The 20,116-nt window shown below is 46.2% G+C and overlaps 1 protein-coding gene across 1 annotated transcript in view; it reads right to left on the bottom strand.

Moving 5' to 3' along the window:
* Nucleotides 1-19,212, bottom strand: part of LOC119385664 (hemicentin-2) — a 56,440-nt gene extending 37,228 nt beyond the window's left edge. The window contains exons 1-3 of the mRNA XM_049414054.1: nt 19,005-19,212; nt 6,756-6,930; nt 4,520-4,630 (exon numbers count right to left, since the gene is read on the bottom strand). Of these exons, the coding sequence (XP_049270011.1) occupies nt 4,520-4,630; nt 6,756-6,879 (235 nt within the window). The 5' untranslated portion in view covers nt 6,880-6,930; nt 19,005-19,212. The remainder of the gene's footprint in view (nt 1-4,519; nt 4,631-6,755; nt 6,931-19,004) is intronic.
* Between the last annotated feature and the right edge of the window lie 904 nt (nt 19,213-20,116).

The following is a 20,116-nucleotide window of genomic DNA, read 5'->3' as shown; positions in this document are numbered from 1 at the left end:
CGTGCTCGTTACTGAAATATGAGCGGCAGCTCTTTACAGTGTTTACTGTATGGCAACGACGTCACGGTTGCTGAAAATTTCTACTAGCTTACTATATTTTGGGCTCGTGTACATTACAGCGGCCAACAATGAAAAACAAAAGCAGGCAGGTGGTGTGATACAATTCTGTGCATCGAATATGTTGGGCAGAAGTTTAATGCAACAACGTCACGTATAACTGGTAATGTTCGTGGGACAGTCGGAATTATTATTTTTAAACAAAAATAATAATTCCGATGAAAGCTCATCCTTCCTGCGTGGACGGAGCCTCATCGTCTCTGCAGGTATTTTCATAAAGTTGTTCTCTCTCTCTTTCGCTCTCAAACAAATTATTTCATAATTTATTCGACGGCGCCAAAGGACATCGAAGTAATCAGGTGACGAAAGCAATAACTGAAATCCCTGTAAAAGTGTTCGCTAACGACGCTGGGAATTTATGGGTGTTCATTTTTAGGTCGGACACGCTGACAAACGTCGATATTAAAACACGATCATAACACTCGGCCTTGGTGAGAAAAAAAGTGACGATTGATGCAAGAGACTTGGTAGAAAATGTTTGCGCCTCTATACGGACACCTGCTCCTGCAAAAGTATTATTTTCCGGTATTTTTACCGAGAGAATTGCTCAACTAAAGCGGCTTTCGCGAATATCCTTTTCCTATCTCCCGGAATCACGAAAGACGCTGAGAAGAAAGTGAGATCTCGCTTTCATTGTCCGATCCTGATACCTACATTGAATCACACTTCATCACGGAACTGGATTTCATCGCTGCTTCAAGCAAGCTTTGTAGCTCTTGTGGTGCTCAAAATTTCGCAAACATGACGGTCGTATTTCTACGTCCAGTCGTGATACAAGACTCATTTCTTTTGCCAGTGGGCTTATTTATTAACTCGAGACAACGAGCATAATGCTTAACTGCATGCTCTATAGAAGCGCGAACACATTTCATTCTTATTATATGGCACCACGAGTTGACTAGTGTGCACTCCTTTTACGTTTCTTTATCAGTATTCTGTCGTGCGGTATTTACCAATCTACCGATAGACTCTAGCACATTCCTAAGGTATAGTGTATGTAACCCTGCGTCACATGAACACACGGCCCTATTGTGAGTTCCCACATGATAAACACATAATACCATGTGGTTTGAAGCCGAAAACTGCGTAGTGGTTGGATATGAAACGCGCTGTGATAAATGACACTGAAATTTCTGCTAGGTTTTACTTTTATTCACTCACTCAATGTGCGATGGAGTAGTTCTTTATTCATTATGCCGTTATCTGATTTCAGCCAAAGCAACTAGAATTGCTCACAGCACTTCGACATATAATCCAAAGGTCATGCCACAGCATACAGTGGTGGTGGTTCGGCCAGTATTTGAAACGTCCGGCGCCAGTTCCCTGAGGAACGAATAATTTCGGTGACATTGTGGCCTGGTGGCTGTTCATTGTAACGATGAATCACTGAATCCAGAATGTTCTTTAGTATCTCCTTTTTATCCGAACAGCATTACCCAGCCGCGACGTAGATTCTCCTTTGAGTGACCCTTACCAGCCCTCCCACTACCTCGAACGATACAGCTGAAAAGATTACTGGCACTCCTGCTGCTTTCGAAAATGAACATGTCCCAGCAAGAATTAGTCGCTGTAATGCCTAGTGTCTCCTTTAAATGCAGTGCTCTTCTCTCTGTTCTCTATGCTGTTCGATAAAATGGTAGCTGACGTTGTTCTGGCTGTGAGACATGCTTTCTTTTAAATGCGAAGCATTTCTTAGCGAACTTCTGCGAGTTTGAGCGTATCTATCTATCTATCTATCTATCTATCTATCTATCTATCTATCTATCTATCTATCTATCTATCTATCTATCTATCTATCTATCTATCTATCTATCTATCTATCTATCTATCTATCTAGCCGCCTACGACTTTGTGCTCTCCTGGCCGTTTCGTTAAACGGATGTATACCAAAATTGGTATGGAATAACATGACCGTATTACGAACCTAAATGACAGGTCATAACATGAAAATCATGACATCCATGTCATGAACAGCATGATTTACATTCCACGGCCTTGGGGCTCTTGCGGCCATTCTGTTAATTTCATATATACCAAAACTGGTATGAGGAGACATTTCGACATGACGAACATAACTGACACGTGGTAACATGAAAATCATGACACGCGTGTCATGCACGTCATGATTTACATGCCACGCTCATGACGCACTCGCGGCCGTTTCGCTAGGTTGATATACACCAAAATTGGTATTGCGCGATGTGACTGTATGAAGAACATGAATAACAAGTGGTAACACGAAAACCATGATATGCATGTCATGTATGTCATGATTTACATACCACGCTCATGGCACATTCGCGGCCGTTTCGCGGGTTGATATACACCAAAATTGCTATTGCGCGACGCGACTGTATGATGAACGTAAATTAGAGGTGATAACATGAAAATCATGACATGCGTGTCATGTACGACATGATTTACATGGCACGCTGATGGTGCGCTCGCGGCCGTTTCGCTAGATTGATATGCACCAAAATTGGTATTACGCGATGTGACTGTATCAAGAACATAAATAGCAGGCGGTAACATGAAAACCATGACATGCATGTCATGATTTACATGCCAAGCTCATGGTGCATTTGCGACCGTTTCGCTCGCTTGATATACACCAAAATTGGTATTGCGCAACGTGACTGTATGACAAACATATATGACAGGTGGTAACTTCAAAATTATGATATGCATATCATTTACGGCATGATTTACATGCCACGCTCATTGTCCGATCGCGGCCGTTTCTCTAGCTTCATATACACCAAAATTGGCATTGCGTGACGCGAGTGTATGACGAACATAAATGACAGGTTGTAACATGAAAACCATGACATGCATGTCATGTATGGCATGATTTACATGCCACGCTCATGGTGGACTAGCGGCGATTTGGCTCGTTTGATATACACCAAAGTTGGTATTGTGCGATGTGACTGTATGACGCACATAAATGACAGGTCCTAACATGCGAATTATGTTATGCATGTCATGTACGGTATGATTTACATGACACTGTTATGGTGCACTTCCGGCCGTTTAGATAACTCGATATATACCAAAATTGGTATGGCATGACAGGAGTGCGTGATGAACATAAATGACCCGTTATGCAGTGTATATACCAGAATCTACGTTTCATTGCCATGGTACATACCACATTGTACATGCACGCGTGCATGGCAAACATGCGATATATGGTGAACTAGATGCCATGGCATGAATGATTTCATATGGCTTAAAAATAAACAAAGCGATGTATGCAGCTCTTTGCTGGCTGCTTCGCATTACATCGATCCCCACAATGCGTGGGATCTGCCAGCTTTTTTTCTCTCTGCTTTGCTTCAAACCGCCTGAACGTCTGTACTGAATTGACTAGGTTTCTTCGATTCAGAACAGGGCAACTTACATGCGCTTTCTCTTCTTAGCTTCTTTTTTATTGCATTTGTACACGTATCAACGGTCTCATAGTATCAGTTACTATAGCTACTCACCCGTGAAAGGGTTTGGAAGAGTTAATGCTAATTTTGACTGGGCAATGCGTTTTAGTATCCGAGCCTTTTTCGAAAACGCATAATCGATGATCTAGAAAAGAAAAAGGGGTGGATATTTAAAACACAGAAGAAAATTGGAAAAATTCAGAGCCCTTCAAATACTGCCAAGATGCAAGCCAGCAAGGCCAGCGCGAGCGACATGCAGCAGAACTTGCAGCAGCGGCTTCCCGTCGTTTTCGCACCCATTCGCGCTTCTCTTCACGTTGGCGCTCCTTTAATTCCCGCGCTTCTTCCTCCGAGCGAACGACACGTGTCCGTCCCGTAGGGAGTCCAAAGGCCAACCGCTGAACTCTACGTCACGAGACAAAGGCGCACAACTATTGGCCGGAAGTGCCGCCGCCGAGTGTCGCGACACTCGGCGGCGGCAGTTGCTGTTCTACGTGTCGCTTTTTTTCCGCGGACGCGGTCCTCCAGCACCTAGCCATATACACATTCGCTGTAAAAATCAGTCGGGATGGGGAAGACCTGATGGTATCAAATCTTAGCAGAGCACACCAGCGCCCTATTCTCGCCGATACCGCCGGTTTGTCGACCGGCGACATACCTGCTAGCTAGCGCCCACGTACAACTGAGCGTTAGCGGAGCCCTCCGTGGCTTGCCTTATTTGATAATGGTTATTCTTGCTCGGTCTGCCTCAGGTGCCCGCCATCGTGTAACATCTAGGGGCCCTCAATTAACTCAGGGCATTCCCTTCCCTTCTCTCTCTCATCTTTTTTTTTGCCCAATCCTCAGTGTAGGGTAGCCAACCGTAAGCTTTTCTGGTTAACCTCCCTGCCGTCTGCCTCATCGTTTCCCTCCCACTCCTCCATATTCTTATCTCTATTCCACTGATAAAGCAGAAACGAACCACTTACCGCCTCTGACTTCGCAGATGAGGCTCAGTCGACTGCTCTCGTTGAAAGGACCGATTTTTCCGGTGAGAACGCTTCCTTGCGTGTCCATGATCACAGGTGGCTCCGGAGGCACTGCGTGCAAGCAGAGAGCGGCTAACACAAACTACGAAGACCAAAGGCCTTACGCAGTAGCACAAGCGATAAAGAGCCCACGAAATAAGCAACAGAAAGAGCGAAACAGAAAGAAGCAGACGAGAAAATGACTCCGGAGCCGTCTCCCGAGTCGACAGTGCGCGACGCAGGAATGAGGTGGAAAACAAGCCGACACGATTACCACTTGATGCCGGCGCACTCTCCCGGTGATGCGTGAAGTGAATCGGCGGTCGGAAAGAGGGTGTTAAGAGCTGCTCTGCCGTTAATTGGATTCCCCGCTCGTAACCCTGTGAGGCTTGTTTTATATTACATCCGGTCGGTTTCGCTTTATTTTGTTCTCTCTTGCGGGCTTTAGAGCTCCTCCGGACGATGTTCGAAGTACTTTTGTTTCGAAGTGAAAGTAGTTCTCTGCCTAGAATCGCGTTTGTTTCACGGTACAGCTTGGTGTTGTCTATTTTTTCTAGTAAAAGAGCTAGAATTTTTAAGCCGGTAGAAAACAACTGCGTCTCTGGCCATACAGGTTGAGGGTCATGCGGTATTTTACCTCTAATAATAGGAAGATACGTCTTTAGTTAGCATTGCTATAATAAATTCTTAGACTTTTTCTCAATCACAATGTCGTAAAACATATGTGTCTTTGTTCAATTTACCACGAGATTCAAACGTATTAGGATTTTACGCCTGCTGAGAAATATGAGGTTTTATTTTTTGTACGGCCCACCTGCTTGTCCACCGTGCATTTTGAACTTGCTTATCTTTGTAAAATGCCTTCGTGGTGCCATACCTCGCGGCCTGTTTTGCCTTTGATTGCTGTACCGCATTATGTGTTTTGGTGCATGGTCATCAGATGGAGATTCACACGAGCACTCGCGAATTTTAAGGTGCTCCTCGCTTGCATATATTTGGGCCATGTTGTGCGGACGCTCTCAGGTGTGTGCGATTCTCCTAAAATATTGAAACAGGTTGTGCAGTATGGTGTGTAAGCAATGTCGCCTGCAATATTGATGAGCACTTGGTGGCAGCAAGGCCTCGAACGTGTTCTAATTTTGGCTACACATTTGTGACCTCTATGCCGGCAACATTAGAGCCTCATGAACTTCACTCGTTTTGTGGACCGAGGGACAAGCAGGGATGAATAATAAATTGTCCAAGCCGCGTAAAGTCTAACTCGTGAAACAGACATGCATGACCTTCTTTACTACAATAAAGAATGGTGGTTGTATTTTCTCGCTGTATGGCATTCTCGCCCCTTTCCCAAGAACACTAGCGTTTTCTTGATACGTCGGCTTTGTACAACGACTTGACTGCTCCTTACACAACGGTGCAACCGTGCACATTTGCGCAATTCTAACATCCACTAGTACTATTCTAGGCCCCCTACTTTGGTGTTGACACATGGTTCTTTTATATTCATTTGCCACGCCGGCTCCTTGTTTTATTTTGATGTATTCGGGTTTGACCAGCAAGGATGCTTAGCAATGCTCGACGCTGACCACGCTGCAGTGTTCGAGAAGCTTCGCAATTGTAGTAGATCACTATGTTAAGGTAGCGCGAAGGACGAGCATAGTCTAGATTATTCCAGAGCTTGCGCGACCACCAGTTATAAGACTGGAAAGTTCAATGTGTGACATATAAAAGATGGCGCGTCCCAGCCATTAACAGTTCTATCGACGACCGATGCCCTGTTCACCGCTATCAGTGTACAGCGGGTATTGCTGTAGTTGAGTATTCATTTCCCGGCCACATGTTCGGCCAAATACACAGTTTCATCTTGAACACGCCGACTGCTGTCTTCGTCGACGTCACGACCGCGTGACAATATACCGACACAGCGGACTCGGGCTAATATCATCCCCGCCTACACAACGACTGCATGTCCTTCTTAGTTACCTCAATCACTAATGATCACCTACTCAATAACCAGAGACCTGCCCAATTATGAACTTCATGGCTCAGTCAAACCAAAGTGAATCCACTATAAAAAATCATATAAATATTTTTTTCGCTGACGCGACCAACTGCAATGATGAATGTCTCGGTGGCAGCATCACGTAGGTACTACAAAAATAAGAAATGTCTTAATTGCTTGCGGTTTCCGGCTCACCAATGACCTGCAGGTAGACAGTGGCGTTTCTGGTGGTCCCGTCACGGAAGGTCACCGAGCAAACGTAGGTGCCCTTGTCCTCGTGGCGAAGCTTGATGATCTTCAGAGAGTGCGGGTGGCCCATAAAGGAGAAGTAGGCGCGACCCTGCCACTCCTTGCGTACCCAGCGCGACACCTGCAAATCGAGGAGACAAATGAAAACCAGCTTGGTTATGCGCAAATTAAGACGATGTCTCGTTACTTTACCAGTACTTAGACTGCAGCTCGGAAGAAGACCGCGAACTTGTTTGTGGAGAGAAGGAGTGACACATTTCACAACACGCACACAGCGCATGGTTTCGCTGGCGGTCGCTAAATGCTGTTGCCTTCAAGTACTACAGGAGGGCTCGTGTGGCTTTCCGGGCTGATGTGCTGTGAGACCAGGCTCCAAGATCTTTCCTTCAGTAAAGGGCCGATCATCGAGTCTCCTCAAGGCAGACTGGAGAGTCCGGCCATCTTGTTCAAATGGCTATTTTACTCCATTGTTTCCCTCCCAATGTGTAGGGTAGCAAACTGGACATAGTCTCGTTAACCTCCCTATCTTTCCTATATTCGTTCTTTCTCTCTCTCTTCTCTCTCAGTTAGCTTGTCGAAAAGTAAGCGAAGCGATGATGAAGTAGACTTTATTGAGCAGAATGGGCCGGAGGTTTGTTTTGGTGGTGTCAGGTGACAGCTCGAAGTCCCTGGGCTCGGGCGGCATCCTCGGCCGGTCCGACCGCTCAGCTGGTCGTTCAGCTCCAAGCTTTTGAGGGCCACCTCAAAGCGGCGGCGACGTTGACAGAGAAGGTCCTCGCAGCCCCCGCAGCCGGGACGGTGGCAGGCAGGAAGGAGTAAGGCTCGATGCTTCCTGTGATCTGGTATCGTCAGCAGTGATGGTTTCTTTTAGATGCCAAGCATCTTATGGCGGAGTTCAAACCGGTGGTGTGCGGCGTGACCACCCTTACGTGCGCAATGCGCAAACCCTCTCCACACACTTCCTCTCCACTCCCCTCTCCCTCGCCGCTTCCCACTCCCCTTTCCGATCCCCCTCTCCCATCCCCTCTCCACCTCACTTCCCTCTCCCCTTTTCTCTTCTCCACTGCCCCTCTCCCCTCCCCCTCTCCACTCCCCGTCTGAAACGCGGGCTCGACATGCCGAAACGCTGCTTCGCATCGCCTCATGGTTCATTTTAGCGGAAGATGATGTGATTTTTTGTTCTGAAAATTGAGTACGCTTGAAAATTACCTTTTATTTGAAGTTTCACCTTTACCTTAGCCAACTTCCCGAAGTTTATGCCCAATCAGGAAAAAGAACAAGCTCCGCGCGGAATCTCCTCGCGGAGTTACCTAAGCAACTATTTATTGTAGAACTCTACATACTCGTTTATAGCGATTCGTCGTACGTGACACAAGGAGGGACGGACAGGCGAACAGGTTTATCGTTCAGTCAACATAGAAATACAAGCGCATTTAAAAACAAAAGCTTTTTCTTCCGTATTCATAGTTTGAACTTCATTCACTCGAATACTTCGGAAGGTAGCGCAGCCCTACCCGCCGTGGTGAGAAGATTCAGTACCACGCGGGTATGCATCAATCAGGTAGGGAAGAAGACGAAGATGGCAGCATAAAAGTTCGTAAAGCAATTAAAAACGCGGAAAATTTGCTCTAGGTTTTTTATATTTGTTATTCGCGTTGCAATTATATCTTGGTATTGAGCTTTCAATGCTAAAACATTATCCGACTCCTGCCATGCTGCTTACTTAGCGGGCAAGTGGCACTGCCCTTTCGGGTCGCTGCCATAACCGCCAACTAGAAGAAGAGGGCGACAAGACCGGCCTTAAGCGCAAGGCCTGTGAAACCCCGGAGTCAACCAATCGGTTGACTAGATAATCTACATTAATATCCTTCTGTGTCAACAGCATGTATATATTTTAAAAATTCGGGCATTGCTTTATGTTATTATTGTTAACATTATTGTTTTATATTTGATCATGCGTCAATATTTCCTATCAAATTTATAATGTTTCTATTCCGTAACCGCCTTTCTAATGTATTAACATTTGATAAAACCACTCAATTCTTGGCCAATCCCCCAAAGTGGGTGTGAGCCAAAGTTGAAGGTGAACAAGAACAAGAACGAGGTTACGACACGTATTATAAGTAGAAATATATCATTTCATTCCCTTACTTAAATTTCTGTAATTGCCTATTTAATGTAATTATATTATTTAACAATCGTTTAATTAACATTTCATTAAAAAAAAAAAAAATCAAAATTGCCGCAACATTTTTTCTTTACTATAAGTTATCTTTTTCGCATATTCCTTTTATTTTATTTTTTCACGAAGTCTACTGCCACAGGCTTCGTGGCCGATCCCCCTACTGGGTTGAGCTATTCCCCTAAGGAACTAACCAACCAACCAGCAGTCTTGGCCAATCCCCCAGAGTGGGTAAGTGCCATATTCTTGAGGAAGAAAGCAAGCAGAACCCTTCGTTTCCGACGTGCAATTCGCACGACCGCGTCTCCTGCAGGCGCCGTCCACACTCGAAGACAGAAAAGCGCTAAATCCATGGGCCTCTACAGTCCGAAGCCCGACGAAGAGGACGCCGGGACGGGCCTGAAGCGCGGCGACGCCCGGCTGCTGCGTCAGATGTGGCACTACTATTGCATGGGGAATCGCGACTACCCGGTCACCATCTTTGTCGCGCTCTTCATCAAGTCGCCCGAGTTACTGCAGGCTGTTCCCGCGGTTCCGCGAGAAGCCTCTCGGCAAGTTGCCCGACGACCCACAGTTTCGCGCGCACGCTATATCTGTGAGCTTCCAGCTGACCGCTATGGTTGATTACGCCAACGACACCGTGCTCCTCGAGGCACTGATCCGCAAGAACGCCGTGGCGCACGCCGATCGCCGTGGCGTGATGCCCGAGCACTTCCGCGTGCTCGGCAAGACGATCGTCGAGGTGCTGCAAGCCAGGGACGAGCGTATGACGCCGACTGCCGTGCGCGCGTGGGAGAAGCTATTTGACGTGAGTGCTGCCCTGCGAGCCATTGTTAACCTGAACAAAATTCCAATTTTAATGTTTCCTTTTTGGAAAAGTTACAAGATGACAAGGTATGAGATTAGGCTGGTTTGTAGTCCATCTTCAACTAACAGCGCGGAGTGGAGAACGGGTCAAGAAGGGACAGGCGCTTGTCTTTGCTCCCTCGTATGTCCGTTGTCCGAAGGTTGCGGTATCTTATCTCGGCCGCGGCGGCCGCATTTTCGATGGAGGCGAAAATGATTGAGGCCCGTGTACTTAGATTTAGCTACACGTTAAAGAATCCCAGGTGGTCGAAATGTCCGGAGCCCTTCACTACGGCTTCTCTCATAATCATATCCGGTATTGAGACGCTAAACCCTAGATGATATTATTATTATTATTATTATTATTATTATTATTATTATTATTATTATTATTATTATTATTATTATTATTATTGTCCGTTGGCCACTCCTGCGTTGTTTGTTAAAGATTACAGGTTAACGGCCCTAGAGTTCACCCTGCCGACAATAAGCGCCTGGTCCAGAATGGACCAAATGATAAAGAAAACGGAAGTGACGATTCAGTTAGCCGATCAAAAATACAAATTAACGACAGGAAAACGCTAGTTGCGATGCTATGACATGTATAGGTTACGCGAGACATCTATTTAGCGAATAGTACTTCATTTTATTAGGAAAATGAGGCGGCACTAAAAGAGACGTGATTAATTTCGCTGTCAACCTGGGTACAAAAGAACGCGTATGGAAATTATGAAGGTCTATGATGCAATCATTTGGACAGCCAAATAATATTTGTCGAGGCAGTACTCCTTCACGCTAGAGTTACTGCCACGTAGAGGAGGAATACACCAGTTTGAAGATACTATTAGAATAATTGGGGCACGCAGGTACGAGCGGTGCGAAGACTCAGGAGACAGAGGAGCTGGTGGCCTTCCCCTCTTCCTTTCCCTCCTCTTCACCCTCACTTCCCGTTCCCACCACCTTGCTATGCTATACTATACTGTACTATACTATACTATACTATACTATACTATACTATACACGGCTATGATATTCATCCTTTCATTCTTCCTCTCCCTTTCTCTTTTCTCTTTTTCTTTCTGTTTCTATTTATTTTTCGTTCTCTGTGGCATAGCAACGCAATCATATGGTTCCCATAAATGCTTTTTCGGCTAGCGCGCCTAGATAGCCAGTGCACCGGTCACAAAATGAGCAGAAAAAAAAAAAAAGCCCGGTTGCCGAGTGATTACGACGCTCGCATTCGGACCGTGGGTACGCGGGTTCGAATTCCACATGGCCAAGAATTTTTGTTTTCTTTTATTTATTTATTCTCCACTTCTCTTGTTTTCTCTTCTTACTTTCCTTCCTCCAACGTGTTGCTAGGCGACGTGAGATGCCATGGCTCGGCAGTTTTCTGCTAACGCCGGACGGGGATTTCCCAAGCTCAAACATCTCCGCCGATAAAATCAATGGCTAGGCTGTTTTGGAGAAAGCAGTTGAGAAATATGTTCTCCTGTTTACGGCAGGCGCAATAAAACGGAAATTTTGCGGCCGGTATTTCTAAACTAGAGTGCGGCTTCATGCCTTAATCTCGGGGAACCCTAGAGAAAATTTACGGCGCTGCTATGCACATTTGTCCTGCGACAGACATAACAGTATGATAACATTGGTAAAGACGGTGGCCATTAGTGCTTTAAATTACGTAGGCTGTGAAGAAAAGTGCAGTTTTTATTGCGTATTTACACAAAAATAGGGGGCGGGGGACATTTCAGTGCAATGTGTCCTCAGTCCCCATCGGCAGTGGATCGTGAGCATAGTATTCCTTTCCTTGGAAAATATCCGAAAAATCATTGTTTATCCCCATTTCACAAAAATCGTTCATAACACGAAAGTAAATAAGGTATCCATTGATGTAGTGCTTAGGAAAAAAAAGGATGATTCAGCGTACTAAGTTCTCTACTGTGAAAGTGACCCACGCAGTTTTCTTGCCTGACATGTGCACTGTCAAATGTGTTCAGAAAAATCTTTCATGATTTAGAATACTATGCACTCTGCTATGGCAGAGCGGTGAGCTGCCCCGCAAACTGTATCTCTAATGACACTCAAGACATCACCGGTGCAATGGAAACAGGTTTGGAAATGCCTTTGGAGGCACCAGACGGAAGAATTTGTAGGCGTTTGCTTGAAGCTTGCCGTGTGACGGCTGTTGTATTGGCTCGCAAATTACAAGAACGGGCAAATGATGGCTTAATTTTGGCTAATGTGGCCTTATTACTATCAGTGTTGACTAATACAGGCTGCTGGTATCTGGTATTGGCCAGCGTTGAAGATCGTTAGAGATGAATTAAAGTAACGCTAGCGCACTTCTCTTGAAACTAGCGCTAAATTGCTTTGACCAATTGAACGAGTAGCAGCTGATACGGATTCGTGCTTACAATTTAGCAAATGCCGCCACGAAAGAGGCGGCCTCCATATGTCTGCGATTTGTCAGTCTATGTCCAACGCAGTAACAAATATAAAGACAAAAATTGGAGAAAAAATTCCGTTGGATCATGAATGTTAAATGCCGTCGGAAAAGCGAATATCAAAAAGGCTGCAAAACTGAAAAGCATGCGCACAGGACATATACATCGCGCATACGGCAATGCGCATGCGTGGCAATCTTTACGGCTTTATTATTGTGTGCCTAATTATACGTCCAGACTTACGAATGATCGCAATTTTTGCCAACAATTCAACAAAATTGCATTTTTATTATTTCGGCCGGCTATTAAGGGTAAAATTGTATACGAAAAAGGGGGTGGGCTGCGACCAGTTTTCTCTGAATCACATAATGCAACTGGCGATGATCATAACCTAGCCGCGCAACACCAGCACAATCTATGAACGCATACAAGAAACCCAACTTTGCATAACCGTCAAGCAGTAATTTATTGAATGCATTCAATACATTCGTGGCACAGGTGACGCCGGCTGCAACAATACAAAGTACCGTAAAAACCCGCATATAGCTCGGACCCGCATATAGTCCGGGGTGTAATTCGGGGATAGCAAACGTGAGAAAAAAAGTTTTCACCCGAATATAGTCCGAGGAAAATGGAAAAAATGCATTTATTGACATTTCATTCATCGTCGTCGTCGGACGCACTCTCTTCCGAAGCTCCCTTGTCGGAAATGTTCTCCCACAGCACATCATCCTCAGTGCCATCAAGCGCGTTGGAGATGGAGCACTTTTTGAAGGCGCGGCAAACGAGCGCCTCTGGAATGCAGGCCCAAGCCTCGACTATCCACGAGCAGAGCATCGCTGGCGAGGCCCGTTTCAGCCGTCCGGCAGGGGTCACTTCTGGTTCTCCGGACCTCATCCACTCCACGTACAGGCGCTTGACATGGTCCTTAAATGGCTCATTAAGGCACACATCAAGCGGCTGCAGCTGTGATGTCATCCTCCCGGGATACGACGAGCTCGGTGCGGGAGTCGCGCAGCAGTCGCTTTACGGAGTCGGCCAGGTGACACCGAAACGCGTCGAGCACAAGCATCGAAGGGAGCCCCAGCAGTGCTCCGGGCCGTCCGACAACCACACGGACTTTATCCAGTCAAGGACTAACGATTCGTCCATCCACCCCTTGTCCTGGCAGCGGACGACGACATTTTTCGGGAACTTCTCCCCCTTCGGCAGCGTCTTTCGTTTGAACACCACGTAGGGTGGCAGCTTGCGACCGTCAGCCGTGCAGGATAACATTACAGTCACCCGCGTTTTTCGTTTCCAGTCGACCGCACGATAACTTGCCTGGAGCCTTTTGATGCACCGTCAGCGCCGAGGGCATATCCAGGTAGACCGGCGTCTGATCCGCGTTGCCGATCTGGCCCAGCTGAAAGGGGACTGCCTTTCGCAACGCAATTATGTACCTTTGAAAAGCCGACGAGGTGCTCTTCGTAGCTCTCTGGTAGCTTCTGGGAGATCGACGTACGCCGACGTAGGGAGAACCCAGCGCGGCGCATGAAGCGAGACACCCAATGCTTGCTCGCTTTGAAATCCTCCGGCTGAATGCCTTTGTCTCGAGCGATCTCCCTTGCCTTCGCTTGTAGCAGCTCGATGTTGACAGCGAGATGTGCAGCTCGCTGCTCCCGCACAAAGTCTGTGAGTTCTCGTTCCACGTCAGGAAATGCTCCATTTTTTGGTCCGCGGAAACTTTTTCGCTGGCCGCTGCATGCAAAGAGGGCTTCCTTCTGCTCCGCCAACCGCGAATGCTCCGCTCGTTGACTCCGAACTGCCGCTCCGCGGCACAGTTGCCGATGGTTTCGGCAGCAGCGATAACTTTTCTTTTAAAAGCAGCAGAGTACTGCCTGCGCGGTCCTGACATGGCGTAAAATCACAGGAGCAAAATCGAGGCCGTCGTTATGGGCACCAAGTTGAAGCAAAGGCCACTGACCAACTGACCAGTTAAGACTAACGCCGCTAACACTACCTAGCGCAGAAGCGCGCAGACAGCTGATGATGATGATAGCACCGCGCTATGCCGAAACCGAAACTGAATTTGGGCCGAAAATTCTTGGGACCCGCATATAGTACGGGGCCGAAATTTCGCACCCTAAAATCTAGAAAAAAACCCCGGGCTATACGCGGGTTTTTACGGTACAATGTCTGTTGACAGCGTATCTACAGATCAATGCCTGCGAATCTTCAATGAACACATATTTAACCAAGAGAACAAACTGATTATTGGAAGAAGTATAGCGCAATGCATCTCGTCCATGTCGTCATTCATGTCATCGAGAAACTTGCAGTGCGAGACCATTGTTACTGTACTCAATTCGCATATGTGAAAAACGGGTATTCGTTCTAGTAGACACAACAGCGCTCATGAGCGCATTGCGAGATCAAGATGTGACCAAAGCGTACCCGAATATATTAGCAAATACCTTTGAAACCTTCAAAACTACATTAATCTTCCGTTACAATCGCGGTAACATGCCTACGGAAATATGAGTTGGGCAAGGAGACACCATTTCTCAAATACTATTTATTGCATCCCCAAAAGAAGCGTTCAAGAGTGAAAAAAGAAAATCTGACATGAAATTCAAGGCCCAATATCTCTGCTTCCTGCGGCTTGTAGTTGACAATGACCTCTATAGCAACGCTGAGAATGAACTGCAAGAAAAAAATATGATTGAAGATCTTAATCGTGATTTCTGCGAGCTTGGTGATTAACGATAACGTGCAAGCAATAAATGTAGTTTTTATCAGTTTATTGAGAGAACCAGGATTCCTGATTATCCGTCAGCCTCGACAATATTCGCAAAAGTACTTTCTTCGAGGCCCGAAACTTGAGTGGAACCTTTTAACAAGAGGGAGGTTTACGGAATAAAACTGTGTATGAGTCCATGCGACTGGAATTTTCCATATCCTAACGGGCATTTGAGCGCTTTACTTGAAAGATGAACTTGCCAAGTCGTTACGTTCTCCTGTCACTAATAAGTGGGGCGCAAATCTAAAGATTAACAAAGCTCCTAATAGAAGTTAGGGACCACTCAGCATGGAATTGAATCAACAGTGTCTGAGGAATGCGCTGAACGGTGCCACAGGTGGCTCCTACGAGCCTGACAGAGTAAAATGAAAAGTATGGAGCTCTCATGGCAGGCACTGGAGAATTCTGGTACCCATTAAGCTTATACGACTGTGCAAACAGTCAAATAATCGTACTATGTATTGGCATGTGTTTGGCATGCTGACACATGGCATGTCTCTTGGAAGCATATCTTTGAATGCACCTCACAGATGCTAAGAAATCTTATGTTTTTCTAGCTCCTCCCAAAAAAATGAGGTAGATGGAAGAAAGTTACTGTATCTAACAGACCTTAACATTCTAGGAAAATTGTTTAGGCATGTATACCATTACGCCACAACATACTGCAACCTGTACTCCGTGTTCACGCTTTACGCCATTACACTTCCAACAGTTTGTGGTAAAGGTCACGGAGAAAGTGTATGAGGAACAGGCGGTGCCAATGAAGCCGATGGATCTTGATGCTCCCAAGGTGCCGGCTGTCGAAGCTCTCAAGGTGCCGGCTGTCGAAGCTCCCAAGGTGTCGGGTGTCGAAGCTCCCGAGGTGTCGGGTGTGGAAGTGGGAGCTACGGGTCACGCCAGTGGCTCACCGACACTGAAGTGGCACGGCAAACCAACCGCCAACGGGGCTCAATCGCCGCCGAAGAGCGGTCGCTCCGGCTCCCGTGGCACACCCGCCGGCGGCAAATCGCCGGGAGCCGCCACACCGAAGGGAAGCCAGTCGCCTCGCGCGGCGCAGCCTCCCACGTCGACAACCAAAAGCGCAGTGCAGTCCTCCCCGCCGAAGAAGGTCCCTTAGATATTGGACCTCCTTATGTGATAAGTCGCGCAGAAGTTTCTTATAAAAGTGTTGCGTAGAAAACCAGCTCATATGTATTGAGCCTTAGCGCCCGTGTTTTCATATACGAACGAACACGACATTCCGGTTACCATTGCCGGTTTTGATGAAATTTAGTCTAGGCGCAGGCTTTACACCCAGAAGAATGACTTAGGAGATCGTTTTACGAAAAAAAATGTTGTTTAAAAAACACAAATTTTGGCTGCACGTAACACTTTTTGCGCTAATTTCGCAATTTGTAAAAGTTGAGGCCACTTAGCGAAAAAACTGGGCACTTCTTGATCACAATATTTATTCCCATTAAAGAAGAAGTGAAATTCAATCTTATGAGCATTTTATTTCCCTTTCCTGTCCAAAGACTAACGTGGAAAAAAATCGCAAACATGGTGAATGGCACAAATTTACATGTAATTCATTTTTTTTTTCCTGCAGACTGAGGATAGTAAAACTGTGTACATATTGACATTGATATCCGCGCTTTCTTTTAAAATATATTTTTCTTGTTCTCGCGCTCACTGTTATACATCCAAATTCTACTCACACGTGTGTGGTTTACAAATATCAGAACTGCAAATTGGGCAAGTTGGTGAGGATTCATTGTTGGCGAAGCGCAAGAAACGTAGACGGTAGCGCCTGTCTTGTGTCGTTCTCTTTTCCGTCTACGTTTCTTGCGCTTCGCCCAAATGAATTACCAATAACGCCGAAGTTTGCAAATAGCCTTCTCAAATGGGCCATTTGTATTTTTTATATAAATGTACCGGATTGAAACTAATGACGTTGTGTGCCATTTTGCGTAAAAACACGTTTCATCATTGGTACCAACTCTTTCAACACGTACCAATTCGCCCAACTCTCCACGCTGCTTCATCATTCGAGTTGCTAACCAGTCATGTGTTAAATTTGACCAACCTAGCCTAGCGGACGCGCCATTAAACATGTGCCGCAAATCGGATACAACTTGTTCAATATGACTGTACGCGACATAGTCACGAAACAGCCATTCCATAACAATAAATGCGTAGGCAGGTTTCACAGCTCGGCAGGCTTTCTCTTGTGATCATCCGCTTGGCAGACTTGAGTAGACGACCCGTAGGGGCGGCCGCTCGAGGCTGCGGGCGTTCCCCCGTTACATCAGCGCCGCTTCGATTGGGCGCGAATTCCGCTTGCACGATTAAACGAAGTTCACAGGGCGAGTGCGATGAAGAATGTATCACTGCGAAAAGTGAAAGCTGTTAATTGCCAACAAGGCCCGCTATCATGCAACGAGAACCGTGCAGGTAGTTTGCATTGAGCGCCTCCAGTTCTGAGCGCATGTGTTGCTTCCTCCCTTCTGATGGCCTGAGAATAATCGGGTGTACCCTATCAACAGATGACACAGAAAGCAAGCATGTGACACCTAAAGAAAGTTAACTAAAACCAACAATAAGCCAAGGGAGGTACTATGGAGGTTAACTGGACTGTTTTACTTGTATTGTAGTAATTACAATATAAATGTGAAGAAAGTAGCGTGGACGAAAAGACCACTTGCCGCCAGCCGGGACCGAGCCCGCGATCTTCAGATAACGCGCTCCATGCTCTACCATTTGAGCTACTGAGGCCGTCATGTTACCCTCCACGTTATCAGGTATTTATTGAATGCAAGCCTAGGAGTGTTAGTCAGCGCCGCTCGCAGCCCTGATGGCGAGTGTGGAAAACTGTTTTTTTTTTGCCAGCTGGCTACACGTAGCACGTAATCATTAAACGATCTTTAAGCGACGACATCATCACATGACATTGCTGCTTTGCACTGCCTCCGTGATCGGTGGGCAGAAAACTTGCAATGCTCCGATTCTGGATGGCAGTGCAAAACCAAGTTAGCTGCAGAAAGCTATCGGAGGGTGGCGGGGGAGAATCAGTACATGACTGAACAAAAATAAGATGGCATTCGCTTTCGAATTGTCTTAGGCGAATGCATGGGAAACCTGTGAGATTTTTGCTGTTGTTGAAATGTCTGTATAATTTGAAATAAAAGCCCTCTCTAAGGCAACATATAAAGCCGTATAGGGGCATCTTACTCTACAGCAAAATTCCGGTGGCGAAAATTATGTAATGCCAGACACGCGTTTTGCTTGTCGCGGGATGCATGCATTCGGGCCGTTACGGACGCTGACGAACGCTAGACCATTGGCTAGACACAAGATTGAAGACGCTCCGCGGATGGCTGCCACAGAGTTTCCGACAATAAGGCACTTACTCTCTGAACATCCTGCCACTAACTCGAGGATCAGCAATGTACTATGGTGTCACCTCGACCGATTCGTGCCACTTGAAGTGCACATGAGAAGGCGCTAGGCGACACGCTCTACATGATGTTGGTGTGCGACCGCCTGCGTGCGACCGCCTGCGCATTAGCCATCGCCGATTACATCGCTTTCTGACTGGCACCTCTCGAGCCGGTGCATCCAAGGTAATCGCATGCGAACACTCGCTGAATCAGGGGATCGGTGGCCAGCATTCCTGCTTTGTAACCCTCTGGTGCAGCAATATTTCAGAACTGTTTTGACACATTTGGGAAACAAGTACTGTGTCTTCGTGTTCCCACCACCATGAACGCTCTAAGAATATAATTTGTATCTGTTACTCGTTTGGTCAGTCCTGACTTTCCCCGTATATGAATGTCTTTAAGGAGACTCGGTGACTCTCTTTTGGGTCCCCAAAGAGAGTTAACGCGCCTCTTTTAAGCGAGTCATATACGTGCACCCTTTATCAGGAATGAGGCGACATAAAGCAGCGACGGTTATCGCACCTGGTTAGGGTTGGAGCCTCGCTCACTTGGGTAGGCCGAGTTCTGGCCGCCGACGTCCACGGTGTAGATGATGTCGCGGCCCAGCCGAAAGTGGGGCTCGTGGAACCAGCGTACCCGCTGCACGTTGTGCGTCCCGTTGAAAGCCGGCTGCCGGGTGATGCACGGAAGCTCTGTCTGCTGGCCCTCGTTCACCGAGATACTCGTGGGCTCCTCTGCATAGATGGAAGCTGTTGCAAAACATACACCCAATAAACTATATATATTATATATATATATATATATATATATAATATATATATATATAATATATTATATATCGTATATATATATATATACCATCCCCCGAAGAAGGGGGACCCCTCCCGAAACGTTGGAAATTAAATATTTATATCACTGTTGACAACGCCTCCGTTGTATTATACCTATTACCCAAGAAGAACGGCCCATTGAACTATATCTACCTTTATATCTATAGATATATATATATATATATATATATATATATATATATATATATGGTGAGAACAGGCGTTATTGTCATGTTAGTTCTCATTAATATTGTGTCTAACAAGATAAACTAGCCTGAAAAAATCATCTGCTTTCCTTGATATATATATATATATATAGATATATATATATATATATATATATATATTATATATATATATATTATATATATATATAAGATATATATAAGATATATATAGAGGATATATATCAAGGCCGCAAACCGCAGCGGTGGTACATGGTGAGCGTCCGCTTCCAAACGCGGGAGGTACCGGGTTCGATTCCCATTGCCGACCGGAGAACCCACCGTTTTTCCTAATGGGTAGAGGAGTTACACCGACCTGGCGCTCGGTTTTTTCTGGTACTCATATCGAAAGGTGGCCCCATAAGGTTCTGCAAAGACCCCTGGGCGCACCTTAACCACCACAGCCTGGTGAATAGTTGAGCATGCGCCTCTGCTGTGGGAGCAGAGAATTGCTGGCGCCGGGTACCTACCGGTAAAATAGGAACAAGCGCACTTCCGGCTGGTGCTCGGCAGAACAAGTTCAAAGTCGCTTGGGAGGGCACCCACCTGTGGAAATTGGCGGCAGGGAACCCCAGACCTA

Source organism: Rhipicephalus sanguineus, chromosome 3, assembly GCF_013339695.2.
Source record: "Rhipicephalus sanguineus isolate Rsan-2018 chromosome 3, BIME_Rsan_1.4, whole genome shotgun sequence".
Taxonomy (NCBI): domain Eukaryota; kingdom Metazoa; phylum Arthropoda; class Arachnida; order Ixodida; family Ixodidae; genus Rhipicephalus; species Rhipicephalus sanguineus.
Note: the sequence above shows the minus strand (reverse complement) of the source record. Positions and strands in the feature narration are given on the sequence as shown.